The following is a 25,329-nucleotide window of genomic DNA, read 5'->3' as shown; positions in this document are numbered from 1 at the left end:
ACAATAATAAAAAAACAGCGGATGTCATGTGGCCAGTGCGAATTTGAATTGCGCGCGCCCAGCATCTGGAACTAGACGCCATCTTGATGCAAACACTTCCGGTAGCAGCGCGTGGCGCCCTCTGTGAGTCGCGGCTAAGCTTGACCACAGCTTTGGACTGGAAGCTGCGCACAGCTTCCCGCTTCCAATGAAAGCTCCAGCGTCAGACAGCGTTCGCGTGCCAATGCATTTCGCCGATGCAAGCGACAGAGGACGCTGCACAAATTCAATTCGCGAAACGACAGTTAATAGCAATATGCATGTGTTTAAGTAAATATATATATGGAGAGAGAGAGAGAGAGATAGAGAGAGAGAGAGACAGAGCGATTAGAAATATGGAAGAGCATTTTAGCAGCAGAGATGCCAGTGCAAAGCATTAAGCGGCGAGCGAAAGCTAACTTTCGCGAAAGAAACGCTGGAAATGGAACACAACACGTGCAAAGGCGTCGGCATCGGCGTCGGCATCGGCGTCGGCATCGGCATCGGCGTCGGCATTGGCAACGCTCTCCCGTTTCGAAAACGCGAAAAGCTTTTTTCATTGAGAAACGCAAAGCCTCCACCCCCCCCACCACGCACTTGGCAACAACAGCACGCACAAAAGCCCAAAGCTTTAGACTGGAATGGAAGGCTGCGCCAGCTGATGGCCGACAGGAACGAACGGGACTTCCAGGGACGCGACGGCTCAGCTGTGCTCAGTTGGGCCGTCGTGTGCAGCATCAACAAGAGCAGCAGCGAACCGCAACGAATGCGAATCGGAACGGGCAATGCCAAAGCTCGGGCCCAGTGATGTTTAGTTGCGCGCCGCCAGCAGCCGACAGCAGATGCCGAGACGAGCACGAGAAGCGAGCACAGTGTGAAACGGGAAACGGGAAACGGCAAACGGGAAGCGAGAAACGCGAAGCGCGAACGAGCAGCAGCAGCCGAAACCGAAACTGAAAACAAAACTGAAACCGAAACTGAAACCGAAACAGAAACCGAAACCGAAATCGAGACACGGACACACACGGACACAGGCAAAGACGAGGACGAAGCGCGAGTCCGTCAAACGATAAGTGAAAACCGCAAAAAGCAAACGGAGAACTAGATGTGAAAGAAGACAAAGAGCGCAAAGCAGAAGAAGCAGAAAAACTGTACGAAAAAAAAAAAGCGCGTCGTGTTTCAGTTCCGTTTCGTAACGGCTGCCATTTCGTTGCGTGCGAACAACAAAAAGAGCGAAACCAAAGCAAACACAAAGCCAAACTGCCGCGAGCAACAAAACCATCAGCAGCAGCCGCAGCAGCAGCAGCAGCCGCAGCAGCCACCTACAAATAAAACAATTTATCAGAAAAGTATTTAAAGCCAGTATTAAAAAAATATACAAATTTATATAAATAACAAATACGCAAGCATAATTTTTTTTAAATAATTTTTTGTTGTTACACTTTTTTGTTGATGTGCAAAAACGTGTGAAAATCAAATGAAATAATATTAAAAAAAAAAAAAAAAAAAGTGCATTTGTTCAAGTTGAGTTCAAGTGAAATAAATATATTAACCCTGACATAAACTATAAATACGAAAAGTCTATCAAATAAAATGCGAATCAAATTGTTGTTGTGCGCGCTTGACTCTTGTGTGCGTGTGTGTGTGCGTGTGTGTGCGTGGCATGTGTGGTATGCAACATCTCAATGAATTGTGGCATGCCAAACATTTCAATAATCAAGGCAAATAGCCAACAAATGCTATTTATTTATAACGAAACAATAAAAACAAGTGGTCGCAGCAGGCCATAGCCAGGGGCAGGGGCAGGGGCAGGGCCAGCGCGCTTGAAGCTGCGGGCTTTATAGATGCAGCACAACAATAATATAACATATTGTTAGGCACACACATATACATACACACACACACACACACACACACATACACAGATAATGAGTCTCAACCAATGGCCAAACAGCTGAGCCGCAGGCAATGTCTTTCTCGTCCTGCACAGCTTCTACAGTTGTAATTGTTGTTGTTGTTGTTGTTGTTTCTTTGAGCACACCTGCGCCTACAACAACAACAACAACTAGAAGAAGAAGCAGCAGCAGCAGCAAAAACAACGCCAACGGCGCTCCAAAAGCAACGCTTTTCGAGCATATCCTTCTTAAGGACGTTCCAAAGGCAATTTTGTGGCTGCATCAGCCGCTATCTACGTGTGTGTGTGTGTGTGTGTGTGTGTGTGTGTGTGTGTGTCTCACTCTCTTCTTGCCAGCGTGCTCATTCTGCTTGCCCCCCCCCCCCCCTCCCACTACTTACACACACACATACACACACACACACACACTCTCCCTTTGGCTCACACTCCCTCTGCCTGCCACTCTCGCACTCTGCCGTATAATAAATTGCTCGAGAAAAAATGAAGGAAACCCCAAAAATCTGGTGAAAATCGTTGAAATCGAAAACCGCTTAAAGAAGCGCGTCAATCTAATAATTGGAAATCTGATTAAAATCAAATGACAGGACTCAAGGATAAGCATGCCGCAACGCGGCAAAGCTTTCAATAGATCAACTTTTACACTGAGCTCCATTTGTGTGGATGCTTATCTTGATTGGCGCTGGCAGCTAGCGAAGGCGAGTACAGTGCTCGCTCGCTAAGCAGACTACCCAGAAACTAAATAAATCATTTAAGTTTCTCTTCTTTTTATTCTCGATTTTTCAACTAGACTTTTATGAAGAAGAATTCGATTATTAACATAAATAGTTCAGTCTTTGCTATAGAAAATGGCATTTAACGAAAGTCGAGCTGACAATCACTCTCCCGTTCGCGTTAGCCAGCGACCACTGTATTTGCGTTTTCTCTTTGCTAGATGGGCTTTAAATTTATGTTGATTTTTCGTGACGGATTTTCTTAGATTTGTATCGAACATAGTTCAACTAGTCGTAAAACATCAAAAAAATAAGCTAAACAAAAGACGCAGCGAGAAGCGCAAATGAAGCGTAATTCCAAACGATTTTTGTTCCCCAATTCCCAACCTGCTTTTCAAGCTGATTTACTGTGTTTGCGCTTTTCTTTGCCGTGTGCTAATTTTAAACGTCTCTTTAGTCTCTTTATAATTCCCTAAGAGCTTAGGCTATAGAAACGCGTTGCCAGTGTGCACTTTATGAATAGAAATATAAATGAAACTAATAAGCAAAATATTCGCCAATCAATAATATTTGTCACCTGATACGCTGCATAAATATGTTTGTGTACAACTTCGCGGCCTCGGCTGAATTTCATAAAATTACGACGAATTTATGGTCAACTTTCTTGACGTATCAAATGACAGGATGATTCGATTTGAATCGAATCGAATCAGTATTTAGTCCATTCAACAGGTCAGCTTATGCTTGTGCGTCATGTTTCGCTTGAGCGTTGCCAGCTTAAAGCAAGAAATTGCAACCCTGCGTTAGTTGTTAGCAAGGGACTGTACGCATTGAAGTACACGTCATTCGAAGTCTAATTCACTTTACATTCGAGCTCTTAAACAGAGCCATAAATCAATTGAACAAGGCAAAAGAATTACTGTTCATTCTGCCTCTTCTTCTAACTTCCTCAGACTGAGGTACTCTCGCGTTGTAAATAGAATTTCTTGAATTTGAAAATTGCATTGAATGCCAATTTCTTACTTTTGAAAGATTCTCTTTGGTATTCTTTTGTTTTGTTTTTTTTTGTACAAGAAGTTTTCAGAAAAATCTCAGTACTTGTCTTTTAAATGTGTTGTGTTTTATTTAAATTCATAAAATCTTGTTTCTTCCAATGGAATTTCGAGTTTCAGGCATTAGCAAAGGGAAAACACATCTGAAACAGAAGCATTCTAATTGACAGGAGATTCTCAAACCTTGCACCTATTCGATACATTATCTATCCTCTAACTATCAGCTAGTTGGAGTCAATTGTTTCTTTCTTCTGCTGAAGTCTGGTCTATAAAAAGGGCAGGGAAATGGTTTAGCCCCTGCAGCTTCGCAGCACATACTAAACTTCTATGTTTCTAGACATCTGGATCTTCTTTATCGATCTCTGCTTCTAAGCATATTCTTGTTTAATGCTGCTTCTTAAAGAAGAAGAAGAAGAAGAAGAACTCCATCCGCATTTTACAAGCCTTGGCTGTCAGCCCCAACAAAAACTTTTGTATTGAACTGCGTTTCCTGAATCTGCTTAACCACATTTGTGAACCGAGCCCTTTAAGTATTTTATATTCTTGATCAGCATCAATAGCCGAGTCGATCCAGTCATGTCTGTCTGCCTGTCTGTCTGTCTGTCTGTCTGTCCGTCTGTCTGTCTGTCTGTCGCAAGGATCTCAAAACCTATAAGAGCTAGAGAAATTTTGAACGTAGGTCCTGCTTATGCCCGCGCAGTAAGAGTTTGTTTTCGATAATCGATAACTCGCTCGGTTTCCGAAGAAATCGATCAAAATCAATATCGAAATACTGTCTTGTGCCTAGAGCCACCAAATTTGAAATGTGGCTTCTAGAATAGTATGTATATACTTATCTACTTATATACTTATATCTTTAATTTTATAGCTATCGTACAGTAGAGGGCGGAGGGGAACTCCCGACTAGAGTCTATTACTTGTTATTGTTAACATTTATTGTATTGGATAAAAGAAAAAGTGGATATAAATTATAATTTTCTAAAGATAGAGACATAAACAATAATTCTCTTTCGTATTTTTTTTATTCTTAACATTTATATATTGGATAAAAATAGAACATTTTATTAATTTCAACTTTTTTTGTATGCATAAAAGAAGAAAGACACAATTTTCTTTTCTTATTTTTAAAATATTTTTTACCATATAATGTATTGGATAAAGAAGACGTGTATCAGACAGATGAACTTTAATTTCGTTTCTTTTTATTTAGTTATTTATTTTATTTTGTGTTTGAAAAATTTGTTGTATTGGACAAAAAAAAAGCAGAATCATAAACAAAAATTCTCTTTTTTTAATTATCTAATATTTTTTAACACTAATTGTCTTGGATCGAAAATATTCAAAATTTTTCTGACAACACAGTTAACTTATTTATAAAATAAGTCTCTGAACCAAACTGATTGCAAAATATAATAATAATAAAAAATAGTAAATCGGTTCGCAGTCTGAATCGCAATCCATTCGAATCAAAGTTCTTTTGTTGTGCTCACAAGTCACACGATTCTAGACACGCTTTCCCCATGTTGCCCGATCGATATCAAGTTTAAGTTTAACACTTTGCTTTGCCCTTTCCACAAGTTGTTGTTGTTTAAGTTGTTGTTTAGTAGTTGTTGTTGTTGTGGCAGCTTTTAAAGGCAACAAGGATTTGCCATTCGCCAACTGATTCGATTTGACATCCAGCGAGCATTCAATTAAATAACACACTGATAGTTGCACTCACAGGCTCCATTACAAAGAAGCTGACCTTTCAACAATGCCACACACACACACACACACACACACACACACACACACACGCACACGCATACACGCGCGGGGGTACATATTGAAGGATGACATTATGCGCTAGTTGCTGCACTCACGTGCTACAGTCATGTGTATACTTTATGCTGTTGCTCTGCACTCTCCGCCCCCCCCCCTCCCCCCTTCTCCCTCTCCCCCTCTCACTCTCTCATGCAACTGCTGGCCACTTGCCGCTAATCGAAATTGATTAAGAGCCTCTGAATGCAGTTAGTTAATCAATCCATTTGCTGCAACAATTGACAGCCGACAGGCAGCCACTCAATATCCCCCCTCCACACCCCGCCCCTCTGTCGAGGCAGCGGCAAAAATAGTAACAATAAAAGCACAGAAGAAGCAGCAGTATTGATAGGGGCACAAGAAACAAAGCAGGACTCTAATAACGTTAAGTAACTTAGAGGAAATGGCAGCAGCTGCAACATCTCTACACGATTTGTATGTATTTATTTCTTATTTTTAGTTTATTATTTTTTAAAGTTTGTTTGACTTTTGTATATCTTTTTTTTGTTGTTGTTGTTGTTTTTATTTATGCACTTTATTTCGTTTTTCTTTATTTCATTTATTTGTGTTTTGTTTTTCATATACAACACCGACTGTTTACTCAAAGCCCAAAACTAAAACCTGGAGAATGCGTTGCTTAATGTTGAATAAATACAGTGGTCGCTCGCTAATTGCAACGTTGCAGCTACGGATGTCAGGGCAGTTCCCAAAAAGACTGTTTTCGAACAAATTCAATTATAGTTGACTTTCATGTTTGCTTTAGGACAATTCTCAATTTTACTTTCCCAAAAAAACCTAAAACTTATTGGAAAATAGAGTTTTATATTTGTTATAAACGAATTCTTATTTCATCCATCCGAAAGAAAAAACTAAAATTTTAGCATAATACAGTTTTATATTTGCCATAAAACAATTGTTAATTCTTCTTTACGAAAGAAAAAATTTAAATTTAATTCAGACTCTATTTTCATATTTGATCTATTTATAGCATTATAGAGTTCAATGCTAGCGATTAGACCATGTTTAATGTTTCTTACCAAAAAAAAACTCTGGAATTTAATGCATAATATACTTTTATTTTTGCCATAAACGACTTCCTAATTCTTTTCTCCGAAAAAAATAAAATTTCGTGAAAACTTTCTTTTCGAGAGTCCACTGTAGCCCTATTTCGAAAGGTTTTCCTTAAGGAATCTTATTGAACTTTATATTTTATTTAGAAGAGACTACTGTTTCCTAAACGAATGTTTCTTTCTTATTTAGGAGAGATTTTAGATACGAGAGATGATTTCAGTAGGTTTTTCTTAAGGAATTATATTGAACTTAATATTTCTTGCAGACTTTATTCAGGACAGACTACTGTAGCAGTCCATTTCAAGTTGCTCTTTCTTAATTAATTTTATTAAATTGAACATTTTTGCAATCTTTATTTACGAGAGATCACTGTGACACTGCATTTTAAAAGCTTTTGGTTAAGGAATTTATTTTAATTAAATATAAAAATACCAGACACATTTAGTCTGTCAGAAACTTTTCAGAATTCGTTAATAATCCTACGCAAATTGTATATCCCCTTGACTATGTGCTGACATTTTCAACATTATTTAGTTTGCTGTCATATATCAAACTCTCCATTAGCTTCAAATAGTTCGGCGAAAAGTGTCCACAAACTTGGCTAACTGACAGCCCGCAAGTCCATTTGCCATTTTTGGCCATAAAAACTTTTCTTTCGTGACATATTCTAATTGGCTTAACAGTAGTTTTTTATTGTCTGGCGTTTTAGATAAAAACGGCAGAGAATGGATATATCACGCTTCCAAGCCAGATGCGATCAATTCCGAATGAGCAGCGTTCGACTTGGCAGCTGCAGCTCCTTTTACACCTCCCTTTCCACCTCCCTTTCCACCTCCATTGTCACTTTTAATTGCCTTCGAAGTGACCAAGGAGCTCAGATGGTTTCCCTTAGCTGGAAACTTTCCTTGTTGCCAGCTTAGATTCGATTTCTGTACGTTTCCCACGCCCATTCTCAATAGGTCCAAGACGAAACATTCAGCTAGAACTGCCTGCTGCAGCTGCTTTTAGACTTCCCCTTTCCACCTCCATTGTCACTTTTATTTACCTACGACGTGACAAAGGAGCTCACATGGATAAGCGTCAGCTGGAAACTTATTCCATTTCTTTCTCAATTGCTCCTAAACTATTTTCCGCCCAACTTAAACATTTCATTTTAACAAAAAGGAACTCCAGAAATTCCGCTTAAATCAATTCAATTGCAATCTTAACTCAAGCAATTGCAATAGTTAAATCCTGAAGAGTCAAACCTTAATCATTTGCATTTAGATCTTGGCCTTAACTTAACCGAATACAGAATTGTGAATTCAAGTTCTTCTTTAGTTTTTTTTCTTCTTTCGTAAATAGTTAAATCCTTATCAATTGCAGTTGGATATTAGCCTAAACTCAATCTAATATTGAGTTGTAAACTAAAGTTCTTCAGTTTTTTCATCTTTCGTAAAAGTGTCATAACTTTTTTCATATTATTTTCTATTTTAATTTAATAAATATGCAAATTTCTGTTTAGTTTCAGTGCGAATGGAAAATTCCATTTTAGTTGACAGTTTCTATGCACACACACACACACACACACACACACAAATATACATATATAGTATATGCACGTACATACAGATGTACATATATATATATGTATATTTACAATCTGACACTGTTCCAAAGGACGAACTGAGACCAAACTCTGTGGCATAGGCCATAAAAACGCGTGACAGGACAAAATGCTAGCGCGAGGCGTTAGACTGTAAGGCCGCTGGGGAGGTGGCTCTTTGCTCTTCTTCTTCATCAACCTCCTCCTCCCCCTCCTGCATCATTTCTTTTGAGAGGTGCTTTTGTGCTCGTGACTGTGGCGGCAAGGTGAAGTAGATAAACTGAATGCTGCGCAACCAAAAAGCAGGAAGCGAAATTCCAAATGCAGAAACCGGAGACAAAATGGAGAATGGACGTTCCGTTGGGACAAATGGTTGCTTGGCGGCGGTGTGGGAGGGGGAGGGAGGGCGTTCAGTAGGTTTTAGGGGGCAGACGTTGCTGGGCAGGGGCGAGGTTGCAAATGGATACAGTTGCAGCAGCAGCAGCAAAAAAAAGTAACGAAAGAAATGCCAAAGAATTAGCTGAGCAAAGAGTAAATGGCAACAAGGCAGCTGCTAAGCACTTGAGGCTTAAAGAATACCGTTAACGGCAGCAACAGCAACAACAACAACAACAACAACAACATGAATTATTTTGTTGCTGCTTTAAGATGCCACACTTTCCCATTTGGCTGCTTTCGAGCTGGTACATACAGCAGCGAAGCAGCGTGCGAACAGCAATAGACGCCAATAAACGACGCTGCAAAAGCCAATGACAGTGTGAAACGTTAAACGCGCACGCACACACGCACACGCACACGCACGCACACACAGACGCTGGGCGCGACTTTGGGCCATGTGCGTTGTGTCGTGTCCTTTCGTAGCGCTTCACTGCTGCTGCGTGCGCTTGCGAGTGCGTGTGTGCGTGTACGTGTGCTGCATAAATCCAAGTTTCAACAAGTTTCCCATTGTGCATGGCTCGCCACCTGGCACACCCACAACTAGCGAACTACCCCAACCCACCGCCACCCGCGCTCCAGACAGCAAACGCCGCACATCGCTGTCGCTGTCGCTGACGCCGTCGCCGTCGCTGCTGTCGCCCACTCAGCAGCCATTTTGCCGTCGCTTTGTTGTGGCTGCTGTTTAGCGCTACCCTCTCACGCGCTCTCTCTCTCTCGCGCGCTCTCATGCTGCTGCTCTCTTCGAGCTTTTGGCGCGCTCACAGCGTAAGCGCGAGTGAGTGAGCGCGCAAGAGCGCGTGCGAGTTTTTGGCTGTGCTAAGTACGTTTCGTCAACGCCAGCAGCGCTGCTGGCACGAACACACACACACAGGCATGTGTATGTATATATATATATATATATATATGTATGTTTTTACGTGTGTGTGTTTTACAACGGCAGTTAAGCGCTTACACGCTTCAATTTCTTACTGCCAGTTTTGGACACACATTTTCGCCGTACGCTTTACGCTACACGTTTGTTGTCGCTTGTTGCCATTGCCTGCGTTTTCGCTACAGCGTTTCACCGTTTGCTGCTGCGACGTGCTTCTGCTTCTTTTTCTTCTTCTTCTTCTACTGATATGTCTGTTCGTGCCACAGTTCGTATTGTATGTCCTGTCCTCGTCGTGTGTCCCCGTCGTGTGTTTGCTGTGTGTTGTCGGTTTTGTTCTTTACGCTTATTTTTTTTTCATTTCATTTTATTTTCGTTTTTTGCTTTTTTGTTGTTCGCTGGAACAAACGCGGCGCTGCTTCTTCCTCTTATACTGCTGTTTTGCGCTGTGGCCCGCTTTGGGCTTTTTTCTTTGTCACTGCTGGCGCTCTTTCTCTTCTTGTTGTTGTTGTTGTTGTTGCTGCTGCTGCTGCTGCGGTGCGTGTGTTTCAATTCCATGCCGTTGCGTTTGGCCTAGCGCTCGTTTCACTCGCAGTTCGCAGCGTTAGTTTTCGTTTTTTTTCCCTTTTTTTTATATTATATCTCGTTCATAATTTGAGTGTCCTGTTGTCACTTTGCTTAATGGCAAAAGTAACAATTAATTGAAACTAAATAATTAGATAAATATATGCGTGCGTTGAGCCCATCATTAAAATTAACAGCAACATCAAAGCGTCTCAAAAATAGGCTTAATCTATATGAAAATAACATGCCTATAAATATCCATAGCTGTCTCTGCGTGCGTGTGCGTGTGCGTGTGTGTGTGTTTGTGTGCTTGTCAGCAGCGTTACCTGTGCGGCAGCTTTTGTACTCTCCTTCTCGATCTTTCTCCTTCGCACTGTGCTGGCCCCCAAAGGTTCAAGGTTGTTCAGTTCAGTGCTTGAAATGGAGCGACATCGAAATGGCAACAACAATAAGCAAAGCGCGCCAAAAAGGACACCGCAGCACACTTAGCCAAGCACCCCTGACAAAGGCCATGCCCCCAGCCCCTCAGCTCCTCAGCCCCTCAGCACCAAGCGCCCATTACCATCCGCATCCCTAGCAACACTCAAAAAAAGAAAGGTAGCAATAGAAAAGAAAAAAAACTTCAAATCAATTGAAATAATTAAACGGCAAATCAGAAGAGCAATGAACAAGAGAGCGAGCGAGAGTGAGGCAGAGGGAGAGAGAGAGCGAGATGTAAGGCAAATGTAGGTGTGTGTGTGCGTGTGTGTTTGTGTGTGTGTGGCAAAAGGACACCACACGGAGTCGCTGCTGAAAATCAATAGGCAAAGGACATATGTATGCGCGGCCTCTCGCTCGCACCCACGCCAAGCCTCTCACTCGAATTCGCACGGCAAATCACAACAAAAAATAAAAAAAAAAAACTTCAAAACAACATGTAAAGTGCTCGTGTGTGTGAGTGTGTGTGTGAGCTGCGCCTAAAAGCGGAAATTAACATTTTCACTTGCTGTTTCCGGTTGCCACAGCACGAAGCGGCACGACAGGACACGGCAGGACACAACTTCGTCCAGTTGCCATTTGCCCTCGTGTGTGTGTGTGCGCGTGTGTGTGTGTGTGCGTGCTTGTGTGCGTGAGTCTATTGCCAGATTTATTCACAATAAGCCAAATCGACTAATTACAAAATCAATGAAATCAGCTTTTGGCCGCGTTTCAGAAAATTATGAAATAGAATGCAGCAAAGTGACACCAGATAGCGGCAGGCAAACAAAAGAAATTGCTGCAGCGTCAACAACAACAACAACATGTGACAAAAGTGCAACAAAACAAAACAGCAACAACAACAACAACAACAACAACAACTGCAACTTCAACTGCGGCAACACAAAATGCGTCTGCCTCGAAAAGTGTGTTGCAATGCTGCAGATCAAAAACGGCTCTAACAGCAGCAGCGAAAACAACGACAACAACAACAAGTGCCACAAGCAACAACCAACAAATAACAACCAACAAATCAAACAAGTCTTCTACAAACAAACAAACAACAACAAACAACTTTAAGCCTAAACAAAATTTAATTAATTGTTATAAGCAAAATATAAAAAACGCACATAAAATAAAAATCAAATTTAACGCCGTCAACTTCCTTGCCACTTCCGTCAAACGTGCAACCATGCAACAATTGGCAGCTAAATGTTAACAAAAGCAACAACAGCAACAGCAGCAACAACAACAGCAACAGAAACAAATGCGAACGCTTCGATGGCAACGCCCAAAAGTATGCAACGCTTTGTTGGCCAGCCCAAATTGAGCAGCGATAAGAAATAGCAGCAACGTGTGCGCCACACGGTGTGGCAAGCGGGTGGCGCAGCCGAGGCAGCCAGCTGGAGAGAGCAGACGGCCCAGAGGGGCCAGAGGGGACAGAGGGGACAGACGGGCAGCAACGGCTGCCAGCTGAACTAGTTGGACGTGCAGCAGCGCTAAGCGTTGGCGCATTTACAAATTCAAACAACTTGCTCGTCCTCAACCATTTCCCGCATCGATTTCATCGAGAGATGGGGCCTAACGCCGGTTCTGCGACCGCGACAGGAGCAGCCCTTGAGCGGTGAAAATCTATCAAACGCCTCGCCCCCTCTTCTGCGTGATAGGTAACGATTACAAAAACCCAAATAACCACTTTACCAATTATCCACTTAGCCTAGTCTAGTTTAAGCATAACTTTTCCCCAAATATTGAGAAACTCATATTTCAACTATTTAGTCAAGCATTTTACAGCTGAAACTTGGTGAGTCGGCCGAATTCTTGCAGCAAGTTTATAAATTAGGTTTTAATTGGAATTAAACTTTTCAAATTCCAATACGTTTCACGTGTAAAGCACTTTTGAATGTATAATGATTCAAATGAAAGGGAATGAAATATTCGTAACGATGAAAGTGAAACGGAATGTTTATATGAATTTATAAATGAATTTGATTATATAAAGAACTAAACTGTTTGCAGTGGAACAGGGTTAATGCCACAAATGAATACCTTGAATTAATAATTCATACTTTGTTTCACGCGCGTATTTATTCAATAAAATTCGTAATGAATGTTGTGAGTAAATGTTGGTCCTAATGTTAATTCCCGATGGGGGTGAAATGGAATGAATGATAATAAATGTAAGGGAATGGAATAGAATGAATAAAATGAAAAGATAAAAAACGAATGAAATTAAATGACTGAAATAGACTGAAATGAAATGTAGTGAATGAAATGAAATAAACTGGAATGAATGAAACAAAGCAATATTATGGTTTATAGAACATATACCATATAACTTTCATTAACATTTCTGCAAAATGCTGAGCAGGTTTTACGGACTAACTTACATGACCTGCATAAGATACAAAGCATACATAACATATACAACATACACAACATACACCACATACACACCTAACACAACATACACAACATACACAACATACTCAACATACACAACATACACAACATACACAACTAACACAACTAACACAACATACACAACATACATAACATACACAACATACACAACATACACAACTAACACAACATACATAGCATACATAACATACATAACATACATAACATACATAACATACATAACATACATAACATACATAACATACATAACATACATAACATACATAACATACATAACAGACATACCATACATAACATACACAACATACATAACAGACATAACAGACATAACAGGCATAACATACATAACATACACAACATACATAACAGACATAACAGACATAACAGACATAACAGACATAACAGACATAACAGACATAACAGACATAACAGACATAACAGACATAAAAGACATAACAGACATAACATACATAACAGACATAACATACATAACAGACATAACAGACATAACAGACATAACAGACATAACAGACATAACAGACATAGCATACATAGCATACATAACACAATTAACATGCATTGCTATAGGAAATACATTACATACATACATAAAGTAGGCATAAAGATATGTGTATAGATTTATTCGTGCCTCACATGTCTCTTGTATTTTTGGCACCGTATTTTGTATGATGTTAAACATAATGATGCCTGTATATGACACCTTTGCAATCTTCCCAACCTTCTACTTCTGCTTCGGGAGCCCTGGTAACTGGCGTCCTGCTGATGGCGAATTTTACCGCCTATTTTCGTAACTTGTGGATCTCTTCCTTTGTCCCCTGTGTTATGTATTTATGTACAGAAATTTTAACAATTTCAAAAGTTCAAGTTGTCAGCCTCAATTAAATAAATGTTATACAAATTTAATGTGACCCAAATTAATATGGAGAACCTTTGGCAATCTTTGCAGCTAGCACATGGCACTGCACGTTCTGGAACATTCTAGTACTTTTCTTTTTTGTATTATTTTTGATATTTATATATATTATTATTTTGTTTTTCTATTTTTGTTTGGTAATGTACGTTCTGCTACGCCTGCCCTTTGGGGCAGTGGGGCGTGGTTGGGCTGTTGAACAAAATTGCATTGCATTGCATAGCGACAGGCGCTGGCGCTGGCATTTTGCGTTCTCTGCAATTTATTTCACAAATGTGTGTGCGTATGTGTGTGTGTGTGTGTGACCTGCAATATAGACAGAGGGTAGCGTAGGGGCTTTTGTGGTATTGGGGGCCAAGGGCTAGTTGCCTATGTCAACTCTTCACAGCGTGGCTGACAATGGCATATGTATATGCAGAAGCGCCAGAGTCGGCTGCTCAAATTGGCCAGCATTAGGTCGCCCAATACACGCACACACGCACACAATGAGATATATGGATACATATATGTTTATATACGGCCAATTTCCTGCCTGTCTATGTGGCGTATGCGCAATGTGGCATCGATGACATTGACAGCAGTCACAGCGGCAACAGCAGCAACAGCCGCTGTTAACAGCCAACAACAATGCTCATCATCGTAAACATTTTTTGGGGCACCGATGGGTCTGCATTGAGACATAACAATATCCTTTGACAATATGCCCCATAATCAACTCAATGGAAATTGACATCCGTTTGACATTGATAATGAGATGTGTGCGCGCGCGCGCGTGTGTGTGTGTGTGTGTGTGTGTGTGTGGCACTTAGCTTGAAGTGCAAATAAACTATTGAACCCCAGAAGAGCTTGCCGCAATGCTGATTGGGTGTGGGCTGGCCAACAACTAAAATGCTTAGACTTTCACTTAATCCCAATCTAAGCCCGGCCTGTCGCACTTCTCTGCTGTCTGCTGTGGCAGCCAAGTCGAACAATTGCCGCATATTTCCACTTGCAACTTGACTTTGCAACCTTTGCTTTATTTGTTGCCGTTGTTGCCGTTTTGTTTTGTTTCGCAGCTGCTGTCATTGTTCTTGACTTTTGATCCTTTCTGGCAGCGACAGGCGGCAAGCGACAAGCGACGTCAACGTCACCAACATGAGCAACAAAGGCGGCCTCCCTAACAATGCCACACACGACACACACACACACACACACACACACACACACACACACACGCTCGCACTTTGTTGTAGCTCGCTTTTGGGCTGTCTCTGGCGTTGTGCTCTGTGTTTCGCTTAACTTGGCCGCCTTTTGTTGTTTACATTCGGCTTGTTACGTTTATTATGGCCACGACTTTATGTAGCATTTATCTATATCAACTGCTCCTTTTCGCCTTCGTCCTTGCGCCAGCTCTTGTGCGGGCATAAAAATTAAGACCGCATGTCAAAGCCATAATGAGAACTTGACACTTGGTCGCGCATTCAGCTGGTTCTCTGCTCAAATGCCGCCAATTGGCATTGCCGCCTAGTGTGTCCAGAAAATCAGGAAATCAGAAAAACCAGAAAGCCGTAAAGCCATAAAGCCATAAAGCCAATTCTGTCCATTGTGTTTATCAAGTCTATTAACTAGTGTCATGCCACATTGTTGCCACCAGCTGACACTGCAAATGACTCGCCCATTCAGCTAGATTAATGCTTATATAAAAATAGCTGAACATATAGCCAAATGCTCAAATTTGCTGAACATCCAGTTTTCAATTCAACGTGTTCTCAATAAAAGCTGTACAAGATTATATTCTGTTTACATTCAAGCTGTGAAGTTAATGAGCAGAAACGATTTTCGCTCTTACGAAATTTGGTATCGATAATTATCGAAATTTTACGAATGTGTCTTAATTAAGCGGTTGCATATCTTCGTCATGGTTGGTTCTTCATTTCGCAGCTTGCCAGGATATTGAACAGGATCAGTTTTTGTGTCGCTCGATAAATGCATATTATCGATAAGTAAGTAGGAGGGAAAGGTTTCAAAAACTTATCGATAAACGCGTAGAATAGAATCAAATAATTGTCAATCATTGACAATGCATGCTCGATATTAATCGATTAAATAAAGCAATATACAATATTTAAGTTTTTAAAGTAATTCCCATTCATCGATTCAATAATTCATCAAATTTATTGACAAGTGTATATGCTAGATGCAATTAATTGTTGTATGTGGCCGACACATGATCGATATTTATCGATAAAATTAAATAACTCTGTCAATCGATATATGCCAACGATAAGAAACTGAAAAGCCATCGATATAGTTTTCAACAACTCACAAAACTAATTGTCAAGTGTGTATGTTAAATCAATTGACAAGTATGGACAATGCGCGATCGATATTAATCGATGAAATTTAATTAATCAAAGTAAGCCTGTCAAGGTACGTCCCCCCCTGCCACACCGACCCACCGCCCGCCTCGAAAATCAAATTACTTTTAAGCTTGATTGCATATCACCGAAATAGCCCGGTCATATCGAACTCTCTACCAATCCAATTAGCCATTTTCATGCCAGCGCACTGCAATCACGTTCTGCACTTAGGCATCTGGCAAAGGGCAGCCCAAAGACCGACTGCCAGCAGTTACATCACTCACTTAAGGGAATCCGTGAAGTTGCCAACGAAAAAATACAAAAAAATAAAAAGGGAAAAACAAAATAAATGTATGAGAGAATTGCAAAGAAAATAAAATATAAAAAAAAATATAAAAAAAAAAAGAAAGGGAAAAGGACAACTGCTGTCCGTGGGTGAAGCACACTTGAACACGCTTCGCTCGAAGATACATTCAACTGCTTCGTCTGTAACTTGCGCGCTTAACTGTCAGTATACCCTGTACAATATAAAGAGCCCCAGCAAAGGTAGCTTAAAAGCGTATGCCTGCAACGGGCAGATCCCTTTAGTATATATTTTAACAGATCTTGAAGCAGGCATGCGTATTAAGTAAATATATTTATGCTTAGTCCGTAGCAAATCTGTTGGGTAATTAGAGGGTATCAGCCAGGCGTGCAGTGCCGCTGCATGCACTCGCACACGTTTGCCTTAGTCGCCATCAGTTTGCTGTTTGGATAATAAACGAGCTGGGCTAAAGTTTCAACAAGGCGGCACAGCGGAACACATTTAAAATGCCTGACGTGCACAGAGGATTCGAACCACCCACCTGGCGAGCCAGCCTGCCGCACGTGCCGCACTTGCCGCACTTGCCCTGGCCCTGGCCCTGGCGGCACAATAGCAACAAGCGTCGCTTGCATGTTGGCCACCGCACAATTCGAGAATTGCTGCCAAAAATAACAGCAAACACGAATTGTGCACGCAAAGTTGCGCTGGCCAAGGTCAGCTAACAGCAAAACAACCAAGCTGCTCCCGTTGGGGGAGGTACTGCAAAAAGAGTGGTGGGTGGGGGGGGGGGGGGGTACAACTAGTGCCCCCCTTGGTGGCATAGAGGCCTCGAGCTTAAAGCCGGATTTGCATAATTTGCCGCCTCTGCTGGCCGTGATTCCTGCCCGATTGATAGCAACGCTGTCTTCAGCACTTGCCACGCGACGCCAGTCTGCCGCAGCTCTTCCTCCTTATCGCTTCCTCCCTCTCTATTTGCATGCCACAGCAAATGCTAATTTCAACATGGGGCAGCAACACTGCCACACGTGGACTCAAATTAAAAATCGAACTGCAATTCCCATTCCCACCAGATACATATCAAAATACACCGAGCGAAGCGCTCCTCTTAAAGTGCACCAAACAATTTTAGCTAGAAATTGCTGCTGCAGGCAACATAAATAATAAAATATAGATAAACATATAAAATCCTTTAATCGATTTAAATTATCGATACATATCGATCGATATACACTGACTAAATGTGCACATAAGTATACTAGTTCCTAGCCTATTTAGGTATCTAGTTCTTGTAATTATCGAGCTGTGCTTAAAAGAAACCCAAGTCCCAAATCGATATTTATCGATCTAATGAAAATGAGGGCAGATATCGAGCAAAACGACAATGATAAATGCTTTTAAGCTCAAGTATCTAGCTAGACAGACGAACATAGCTGGATGTCTCAGCTGCTCACACTCATAAAGAATATATAAACATATTTCATGCAAGTAGATGGTTGTTTCCGCCTCGTAATCTTATACCATTTTACCGAGTTTCAGTGGGTTCAGAGTGTTTACAAATGTCAAAATAATTAGTTTAATAACTGTCGAATAAATCTATCGCAAATCAAAAGAGATGCCAACCACAGTTGAAAGATCTCAAAGATCAAAAATCAGAAGAACTTTGGCAAACAAAATTGTGGACCCGAACTCGAGCTACAATTGTGAAACAATTGGAACCAAACCCGAACTTACAGATGTTAAAAATCATGAACCAACCTTTAAAGTGAAGTAAACCACCGCAAATGTTTCTTTGGGTTTGCAGACATGACTCGAAAACTAAATCGAAATTATTGTGAAATATTTTCAGAGCACAGCTCTCAGTCTGAAGATTTATATGGGTAAAAAATGTATTTGATATGCTCACACATACTGAAAATATTATACAATTGATCGAGCCAATATTGCAATTTTGAAAAAATTAAAAGAATTGCTTTTCATACTTGAATTATGTAGAAAATTGCCTTTCATATAAATTGATAAATTGATGGAACTCTTCAGATATATTTTATATAAAGTAAAGGAATTGCTTATGCAGTATTTAATATAAATTTATTTTTTTTTTGATTTACTTTTTATCAAAACACGATTTTTGTTATCTACTTACATAAATCGAAGAAATTGCTTTTGATATATTTTTTATAAATTAAAGGAGCTTCTTTTGATATTCTTTTTATAAATTATTGAAATTACTTTTAATATGTTTTATATAGATTAGATTCTTTTAATATATTTTTGATATATTAATAGATTTACCTTTGCTGCCTTTTTTTTTTTTAAATGTACAGAATTCTCTTGATATATTTCTAAAGGAACTTCTATTAATTATAGAAATTGCTTTCGCTTTATTTCATTCGTATAAAATAAAGGAATTGCTTTTGATAAATTTAACATAAATTGAAGGAATTGCTTCTGATATATTCAATATCTTGAGATAATGATATTTTCACTGCTTGCCCCTGGGGGTATGCAATAGATTTATCTTCTTCTTTAATGATTGCCATTTGCAGCAGTTTTTATTGTCAGCGATTTTGATTAACTGCACACAGACACACACACGGACAGGCGCACACACGCACACGCACACGCACACACACACACACACACACTCGCACTTGATAAAGTAGATGCGCCAGTTCAGGGCTCTTGGGGCCAAGTTGTCCAAATTGATGTCACGTATTTGGCTCGCGACTGTCGCAGCATTCGCTGCTGCTGCATTTGCATTTAATTTTTCGCCATTAATTGGCCCCACAGCAGCAAAAGGAAGGGCGAAAGAGTGGTAGAGGGGGGCGGTAGAGAGGGAGCCAAATAAAAGGAGGCGAAGGAAACGGAAACAGAACGTGCCGCAGCATCAGAAATGTGCACATCATGCACAATGTATATGCTCTACGAAGACATGGGCTAAAAATAGAGTCAACTGCAATATAAACGTGTCGAACCAGGCTGTTGAGGGGGGTTAGCGATAGCAGGGGGCGGCGGTGGGGCAACTGTGTTTGAGGACAGACAGCGAGTGCGAGAGCAGATATCTCGAGTTGCCTTGACCGGCATGCATTCAGACAAGAGCACACACACAGACAGCGGCCTAGAGAGAAAGAGAAAGAGAGAGAAGGTGTTTGTGAGTGGTGAGGGGTGAGTGGGGAGGCGGGAGGCGGGCAGAGGCTTGCACCAAGATGCTGGCCACAAGATTTATGAGCTGCGATTTTGCTCTAAAGTCGGCGGCGACCTGCTTTTGATTTGGCTTTGGCATCGCATTGAACTTCAGCAGCAGCTTATGCAATGACTGCCGCAACCGGAAGTGCAGCGGCGAATCCGAAACCGAAACTGAATCCCAATCCGAATGCGAATCCGAATGCGAATCCGAATTGCGAATTGCGAATCGGCGTGTAAAAGCAAACGGCGATGGCGAGTGGAAGTGGAAGCGCAAGTGGAAGTGTTAGCCCGGCTTGTAAATGGGTCGACAAACGGCGTGGCACAGTGCTTGCACAATGACGTCACAGCCGTGCCGCTGACCCATATACATACAAGTACACATACACACACATTCTCGCACACACTCACGCACACACACACACACACACATATGTCTAGTGTGCTAGAGTGAGAGCGCAACAGCTGCAGTTCACAATTTGCATGGATAAACACACAAAAGCAGGCCGCATTGTTGGTGTGTGTGTGTGTGTTTGTGTGTGTAAAGGAGTGTGTGTGTGTGTGAATGAATACTCAACCTGAGCACACACACGCACACGCACACCCATAGCCACAGCTGCCGCCAAGTTGTTTTGTGTTGGCGTTTTGCATAAAACTTCAATTGTTTGTTGACATTTCGTGTGTGTGTGTGTGCGAGTGTGCAAGTGTGCAAGTGTGCAAGTGTGTGTGTGTTTAATTATCCATATGCACAGATTCCTCTTATGGTAACATAAAAGGCATACCCGTTAGACGGACGCTGACGTCATGCAACGCTCGTGTCGCATGCAACATGGCCGCGGCGTTCGGTCAATTGAGTCACGTTCACTCGACTGTGGGCCCAGTCCACGTTGCAATTGGCCAACAGCTCGCTTCCACTTGGCCTTTCAATTATGCACAAATGCATATCGTGGCCCCGCCCCCAGCACGCGCCACAAGTTAAGTAAGCCCCACAACTCTTGAACCGTGTATCCATGCGCGTCATAAAATATGCAATTATGTGGCCAAAATATTAAGACAGCCCGGTCGGGTAGGATGGCTGGAAGGGATTGGGATGGAATGCGGGGCTTAGGCGCTTTGGCAGGCTGCGGGCTTGCTTGGATTTTTTGGCCCGCCTGCCGTGCACTTACACGCTTAATTAAATGCCGGGCGCCAAAAAGTAGGCAACATGCCATGCAACAACGCCTCGACAGCCAAAAAAAAAATCAGTCTCGAATGCTCGACTGGCAAATGCCCTGCCATTTATTTGTTATTTAAATATACCTTAATCAAATTCAATTATCAAACCTAAAGCAACGGCGTTGGTTCGAACCATCCACAAGTTTTGTCGAACTCTCAGCACTGTGCAACGCACAGCAGGTCACATCTGTGACCCTTTTAAGTATATAGATATTCTTGATTCATTTATATAGGTTTGAACCAATATGCTGGTTCAACCATGTGGAAAACCAGTTTAACGAACCAAGCTTAAAGGCAAGGCGCTGGTTCGAGCTCTGCATCGAGCCATCGACAAGTTTTGTTGGACTGCGTAATACACAGTCTATATCGTCCATATACAAGTCTATAATATATAGTCCTGATTTAGTTTTATAGCCAGTTCCATCGCTCTGTTGCTATACAAACTTATCTTACAGTTTTACAGTATTGGTCTATAAACATTGCAGAGCTGCATCTTGCTGTTGCAGGAGTTTATATTTTGGAATAATCCAGATCGGAGCACTTTCTTGAATAGCTGCCATGGATGGGATCGGCTGAGAATTAAGTTCTTGTATGAAAAACCTCTTTTTGCTTGTTAAGAAGCTCGCATATATATCTAGCTTGGCAATTATCATTATCATATTATATTATTAATTATATTATATATTATCATATCAGACTATCAGACTCAGGAAATAAAGCCTCTGTATAAATGATTTTCTTAGCCATTTGGCTACGAGTGTATTTTATCTTTGGCATGCCGAACAAAGCCGTTCTTCTTCTAAGCTCCAGTCGAGAAAGATACTCGGGCTGCCCACACGACAGAATATGGCTTGAAAAGAAGCCAACACTTAACCTAAGATGCTGTGCTATCGCCCAACTATCGCTTGGGAAGATAAAAAAGCGATAGGTGCGCAAAAATAAAATATATTCACAATTAGCTAAGCTCTTCCGCTCTCTGATTGTTTGCAAAAACCAAACTAAGCAACTTCTAAGGTCGCAGAAACTTACAAACTTGCTTCACTTTAGAGTCTTCTGCGGCAGACACAACCCTTCAATGTGTGCAGGGTATTCGAACGGAAAAAAAAACAAATGAATGGCAACATCAGCGATAAGGGCGAAACGCTGCATAAAATGCTTTTGGCTGTCATTTTGGGCACTCTGCCAGCGATGGCGCCTCCTCACATGCAACGCCTTTTACTCACACACGTGTGCATGTGTGTATGTGTGTCTGTGTGTGTGCCTGTGTGTGTGTGTGTGTATCTATGTGATTGTAATACAATTTCAATTACATGTGTAAACATTTATTGCCTTCCTGTAGAGGCCCGGGGGCGACTCCGACCTACGATTGCGACTACGATGTGTGGCGTGTGGCAGGGCATTGGGCCAAAAAAATATTGCTATTTGCCGCCAGTTGAATGCGCATTAAATGGTTTTTGAATGGGGCCCTCTTTTGCCACATGCGGCTTGCCACACAACCTTTATATACATAAATATATATATATATGCAACATACTACACAATATCTTGGTATATAATAGATACCAAATATCAATTATACAGTTTAGCATTTGATTTGCTTGCTGCATTATGCATCTCCTGCATATTTAATTCCATAAGCAATTTGCTCAAAAAAAATACCCTGCAAAACTTTGTCAGTCGGGAGTTCGACTGCAATAGTACGAGTACTGAATGACCTATTTTTGGTTAAACTGCGGTTGTTTTTTGTTGGGGCTGCCATCACTTGCAATAAAAGTTTAATGTGCGAGATATTTTTAGCTATTCTGTGACAACTTTGGTTGAACTTTTTGGGGTTGCCAGCACTCACAATAAATGCAGAATATGCGACATATTTTTGTTAAGTGGTGGCAACTGTGGTTAACAGGAAATAACAGTAAAATATGCGTCACATGTTGTGCTTAGCTGTGGCAACCTTTGGTTGAACTTTTTGGGGTTGCCACCACGCACAATAAAGGCACAATGTGCTTAACAACATAGATTTATTTAATATTTACTATATTACAAAGAGCTATAGGGTATATTGGTTCGGCTATCCGAATAAGTACATTTTCCTGTTGATAAGAGAGCAAAAGAACGTGTGGGTGGCATTTGGCCTCTCAAGAGCGCAAAGATTTACGAATTCTGCTTTGCTGTCACATTCTTAATGAATCTTCTGGCCTTGCTCTCACTCTCTCTCTCTTATCTCATACTCCCGCGTATTTCACACACTGTTTTTATATACTCTCTCTTGGTGCCACACTCTTAAACAATTAACAGGACAAAATATTTGACTTTGTCTTACCAAATTTATGAAATGTCAAATGCTTAAGTTAATACAACCCGGACAAATTCTGCATGTTAATTTGGGATGACATAAAAGCAGCTGAAGAAATACTGAAATCTAAAAAGTGCTCAAGAGTATTTTGAATAGCTGCCTTTCAATAAAGATTGTTTTTTTGCAAAAGCCTAACTTGTTGTTAATGTTGTATTTGTATTGATTTGGTTTATTTTATTCCAGGTCTTTGCCCAAATTGAGCAGTCAAGACGAAGAAGGGGGGGCTGGTCATGGCTTTGGTGGCGGACCACAACACTTTGAACCCATTCCTCACGATCATGATTTCTGCGAGAGAGTCGTTATAAATGTAAATATCCGATTGCGAATATACAAAAAATATATAAATATATGTGTGATTATTAATGCTATTCATTATTCATTCGTTAGGTAAGCGGGTTAAGGTTTGAGACACAACTGCGTACGCTAAATCAATTCCCGGACACACTGCTTGGGGATCCAGCTCGGAGATTACGGTACTTTGACCCGCTTAGAAATGAATATTTTTTTGACCGTAGTCGTCCGAGCTTCGATGCGATTTTATACTATTATCAGAGTGGTAAGCATATTCCCAAATGAATGCCAAGTGAGTGCCATTCACAGAAAACTCTATTCGCATCAAAACGAAACGAACAATTTGCTAATGTTTTTTCCACTTTTACTCTTCTCTTCTCTGACCCCAACCCGCCCTAACCACATGCCAAATACATGCAACTCTCACTCTCTAATACACACACACACACGCACACACATGCACACGCTCACCTGCAATTACGATGCGCTTACCTTTTCTTCACAGGTGGCCGACTACGGAGACCGGTCAATGTCCCTTTAGACGTATTTAGTGAAGAAATAAAATTTTATGAATTAGGTGATCAAGCAATTAATAAATTCAGGTAAGCCTGTTGCCCCACAAATTTACTAAAAATCTAAAATTCCAAAAAGTACACGAAAATATATAATAACAAAAAAATACTCACCGAAATTAACAACAAATACTTAGCGAAATTAAAGTGCAGCAAAGCGCGAATTGGTTTTTGCTTATTGGCGGCAGCAAATTGTTGAACCAAGCTCCCAATCCACAAGGCATGCAACACGGCACGTAGACACCTGACCAAAGACACCCAAACGCAAAACACACGCTCACTCACACACACACACACTAAGAAACACACAGAAACAGACACATTATGTAACCAATATAAGTAGTACTTTAGCTTGCACGTAAGCATAAGTTGTAGTTTTAAAGTGTTCGCTATCATTCTGAAGAAGCATTTCGATTTTACATCATTTGCCTTTGAACTAGTTCAAGCGAACCAGTTCCTTTAGTAACTCATTTCATTTCGAAATTATTGCGTAAGCAACAGACCCGTGGAACTTGGAATATTAAGCTTGGGCTGTGGAACTTGGCATCAGCATGAAACACGCCTGATGAAATGTGGCCTATGAGATCTGGTATGTGGAACATGATATATAAACCATGGCATATGGAGAATGATGCAAATGACATGGCAGTTGGAATATGAGAAGTGAAACCCAACACTGAGGACATCGTAAATTGTATGAAAAATATGAAACATGGTATATGGATGTGATATGAAATACAAAAAATGTATATGAAAATGGATACATGCATGACATAGTTCTCGAACAATAACATGTTATAAGGAACAAGATAAATATATAATATATGAAACATGATAGGTAGAATGTCATATGTAGCTATAGAACAACAGCTATATACAACACATGATATATTATATGGTATATAAAATATGAAACATGGTAGAAAATGAGGAATGGTGAATGGATCACGAAACATGGCAAAAAATGGCATATGCAAAACGGAAAATGAAACATGGCATACTAATCATTGGATTTGGAATATGATAACTTTATAAGTGGAATGCGGTATTTGGCACATGAACAACAAGCAACAATAAGCAAGTTTATTTCATTTCCCAATCAAAAATGTCTCAAATTCGTTATGGTAAAACGTTATAGAAAACAAACGGAATATGGAAGTGGAACAATCCAATTGTTTTGCTTGTCAAACTCTTTGTCCAACAGCCCTTTTCTTTGTTTCGTTTCAAGTGTTTAAGAGCA

At 40.7% G+C, this 25,329-nt stretch overlaps 1 protein-coding gene across 15 annotated transcripts in view; it reads left to right on the top strand.

Moving 5' to 3' along the window:
* Positions 1–25,329, top strand: part of shaker (Potassium voltage-gated channel protein Shaker) — a 175,296-nt gene that overhangs the window by 117,382 nt on the left and 32,585 nt on the right. For all 15 annotated transcript variants that reach the window (XR_010438215.1, XM_064698843.1, XM_064698844.1 and 12 more), the window contains 3 exons: positions 23,410–23,533; positions 23,614–23,782; positions 24,023–24,119. Coding sequence is in view for 14 of the 15 variants with exons in the window: in XM_064698843.1 (XP_064554913.1) it covers positions 23,410–23,533; positions 23,614–23,782; positions 24,023–24,119 (390 nt within the window). In the remaining variant the exon portion in view is untranslated. The remainder of the gene's footprint in view (positions 1–23,409; positions 23,534–23,613; positions 23,783–24,022; positions 24,120–25,329) is intronic.

Source organism: Drosophila montana, unplaced genomic scaffold (genome assembly GCF_035044405.1).
Source record: "Drosophila montana isolate Dmon_TW-CO22-7 unplaced genomic scaffold, ASM3504440v1 contig_786_1, whole genome shotgun sequence".
Classification (NCBI taxonomy): domain Eukaryota; kingdom Metazoa; phylum Arthropoda; class Insecta; order Diptera; family Drosophilidae; genus Drosophila; species Drosophila montana.
This window is presented reverse-complemented; position numbering and strand designations above follow the sequence as displayed.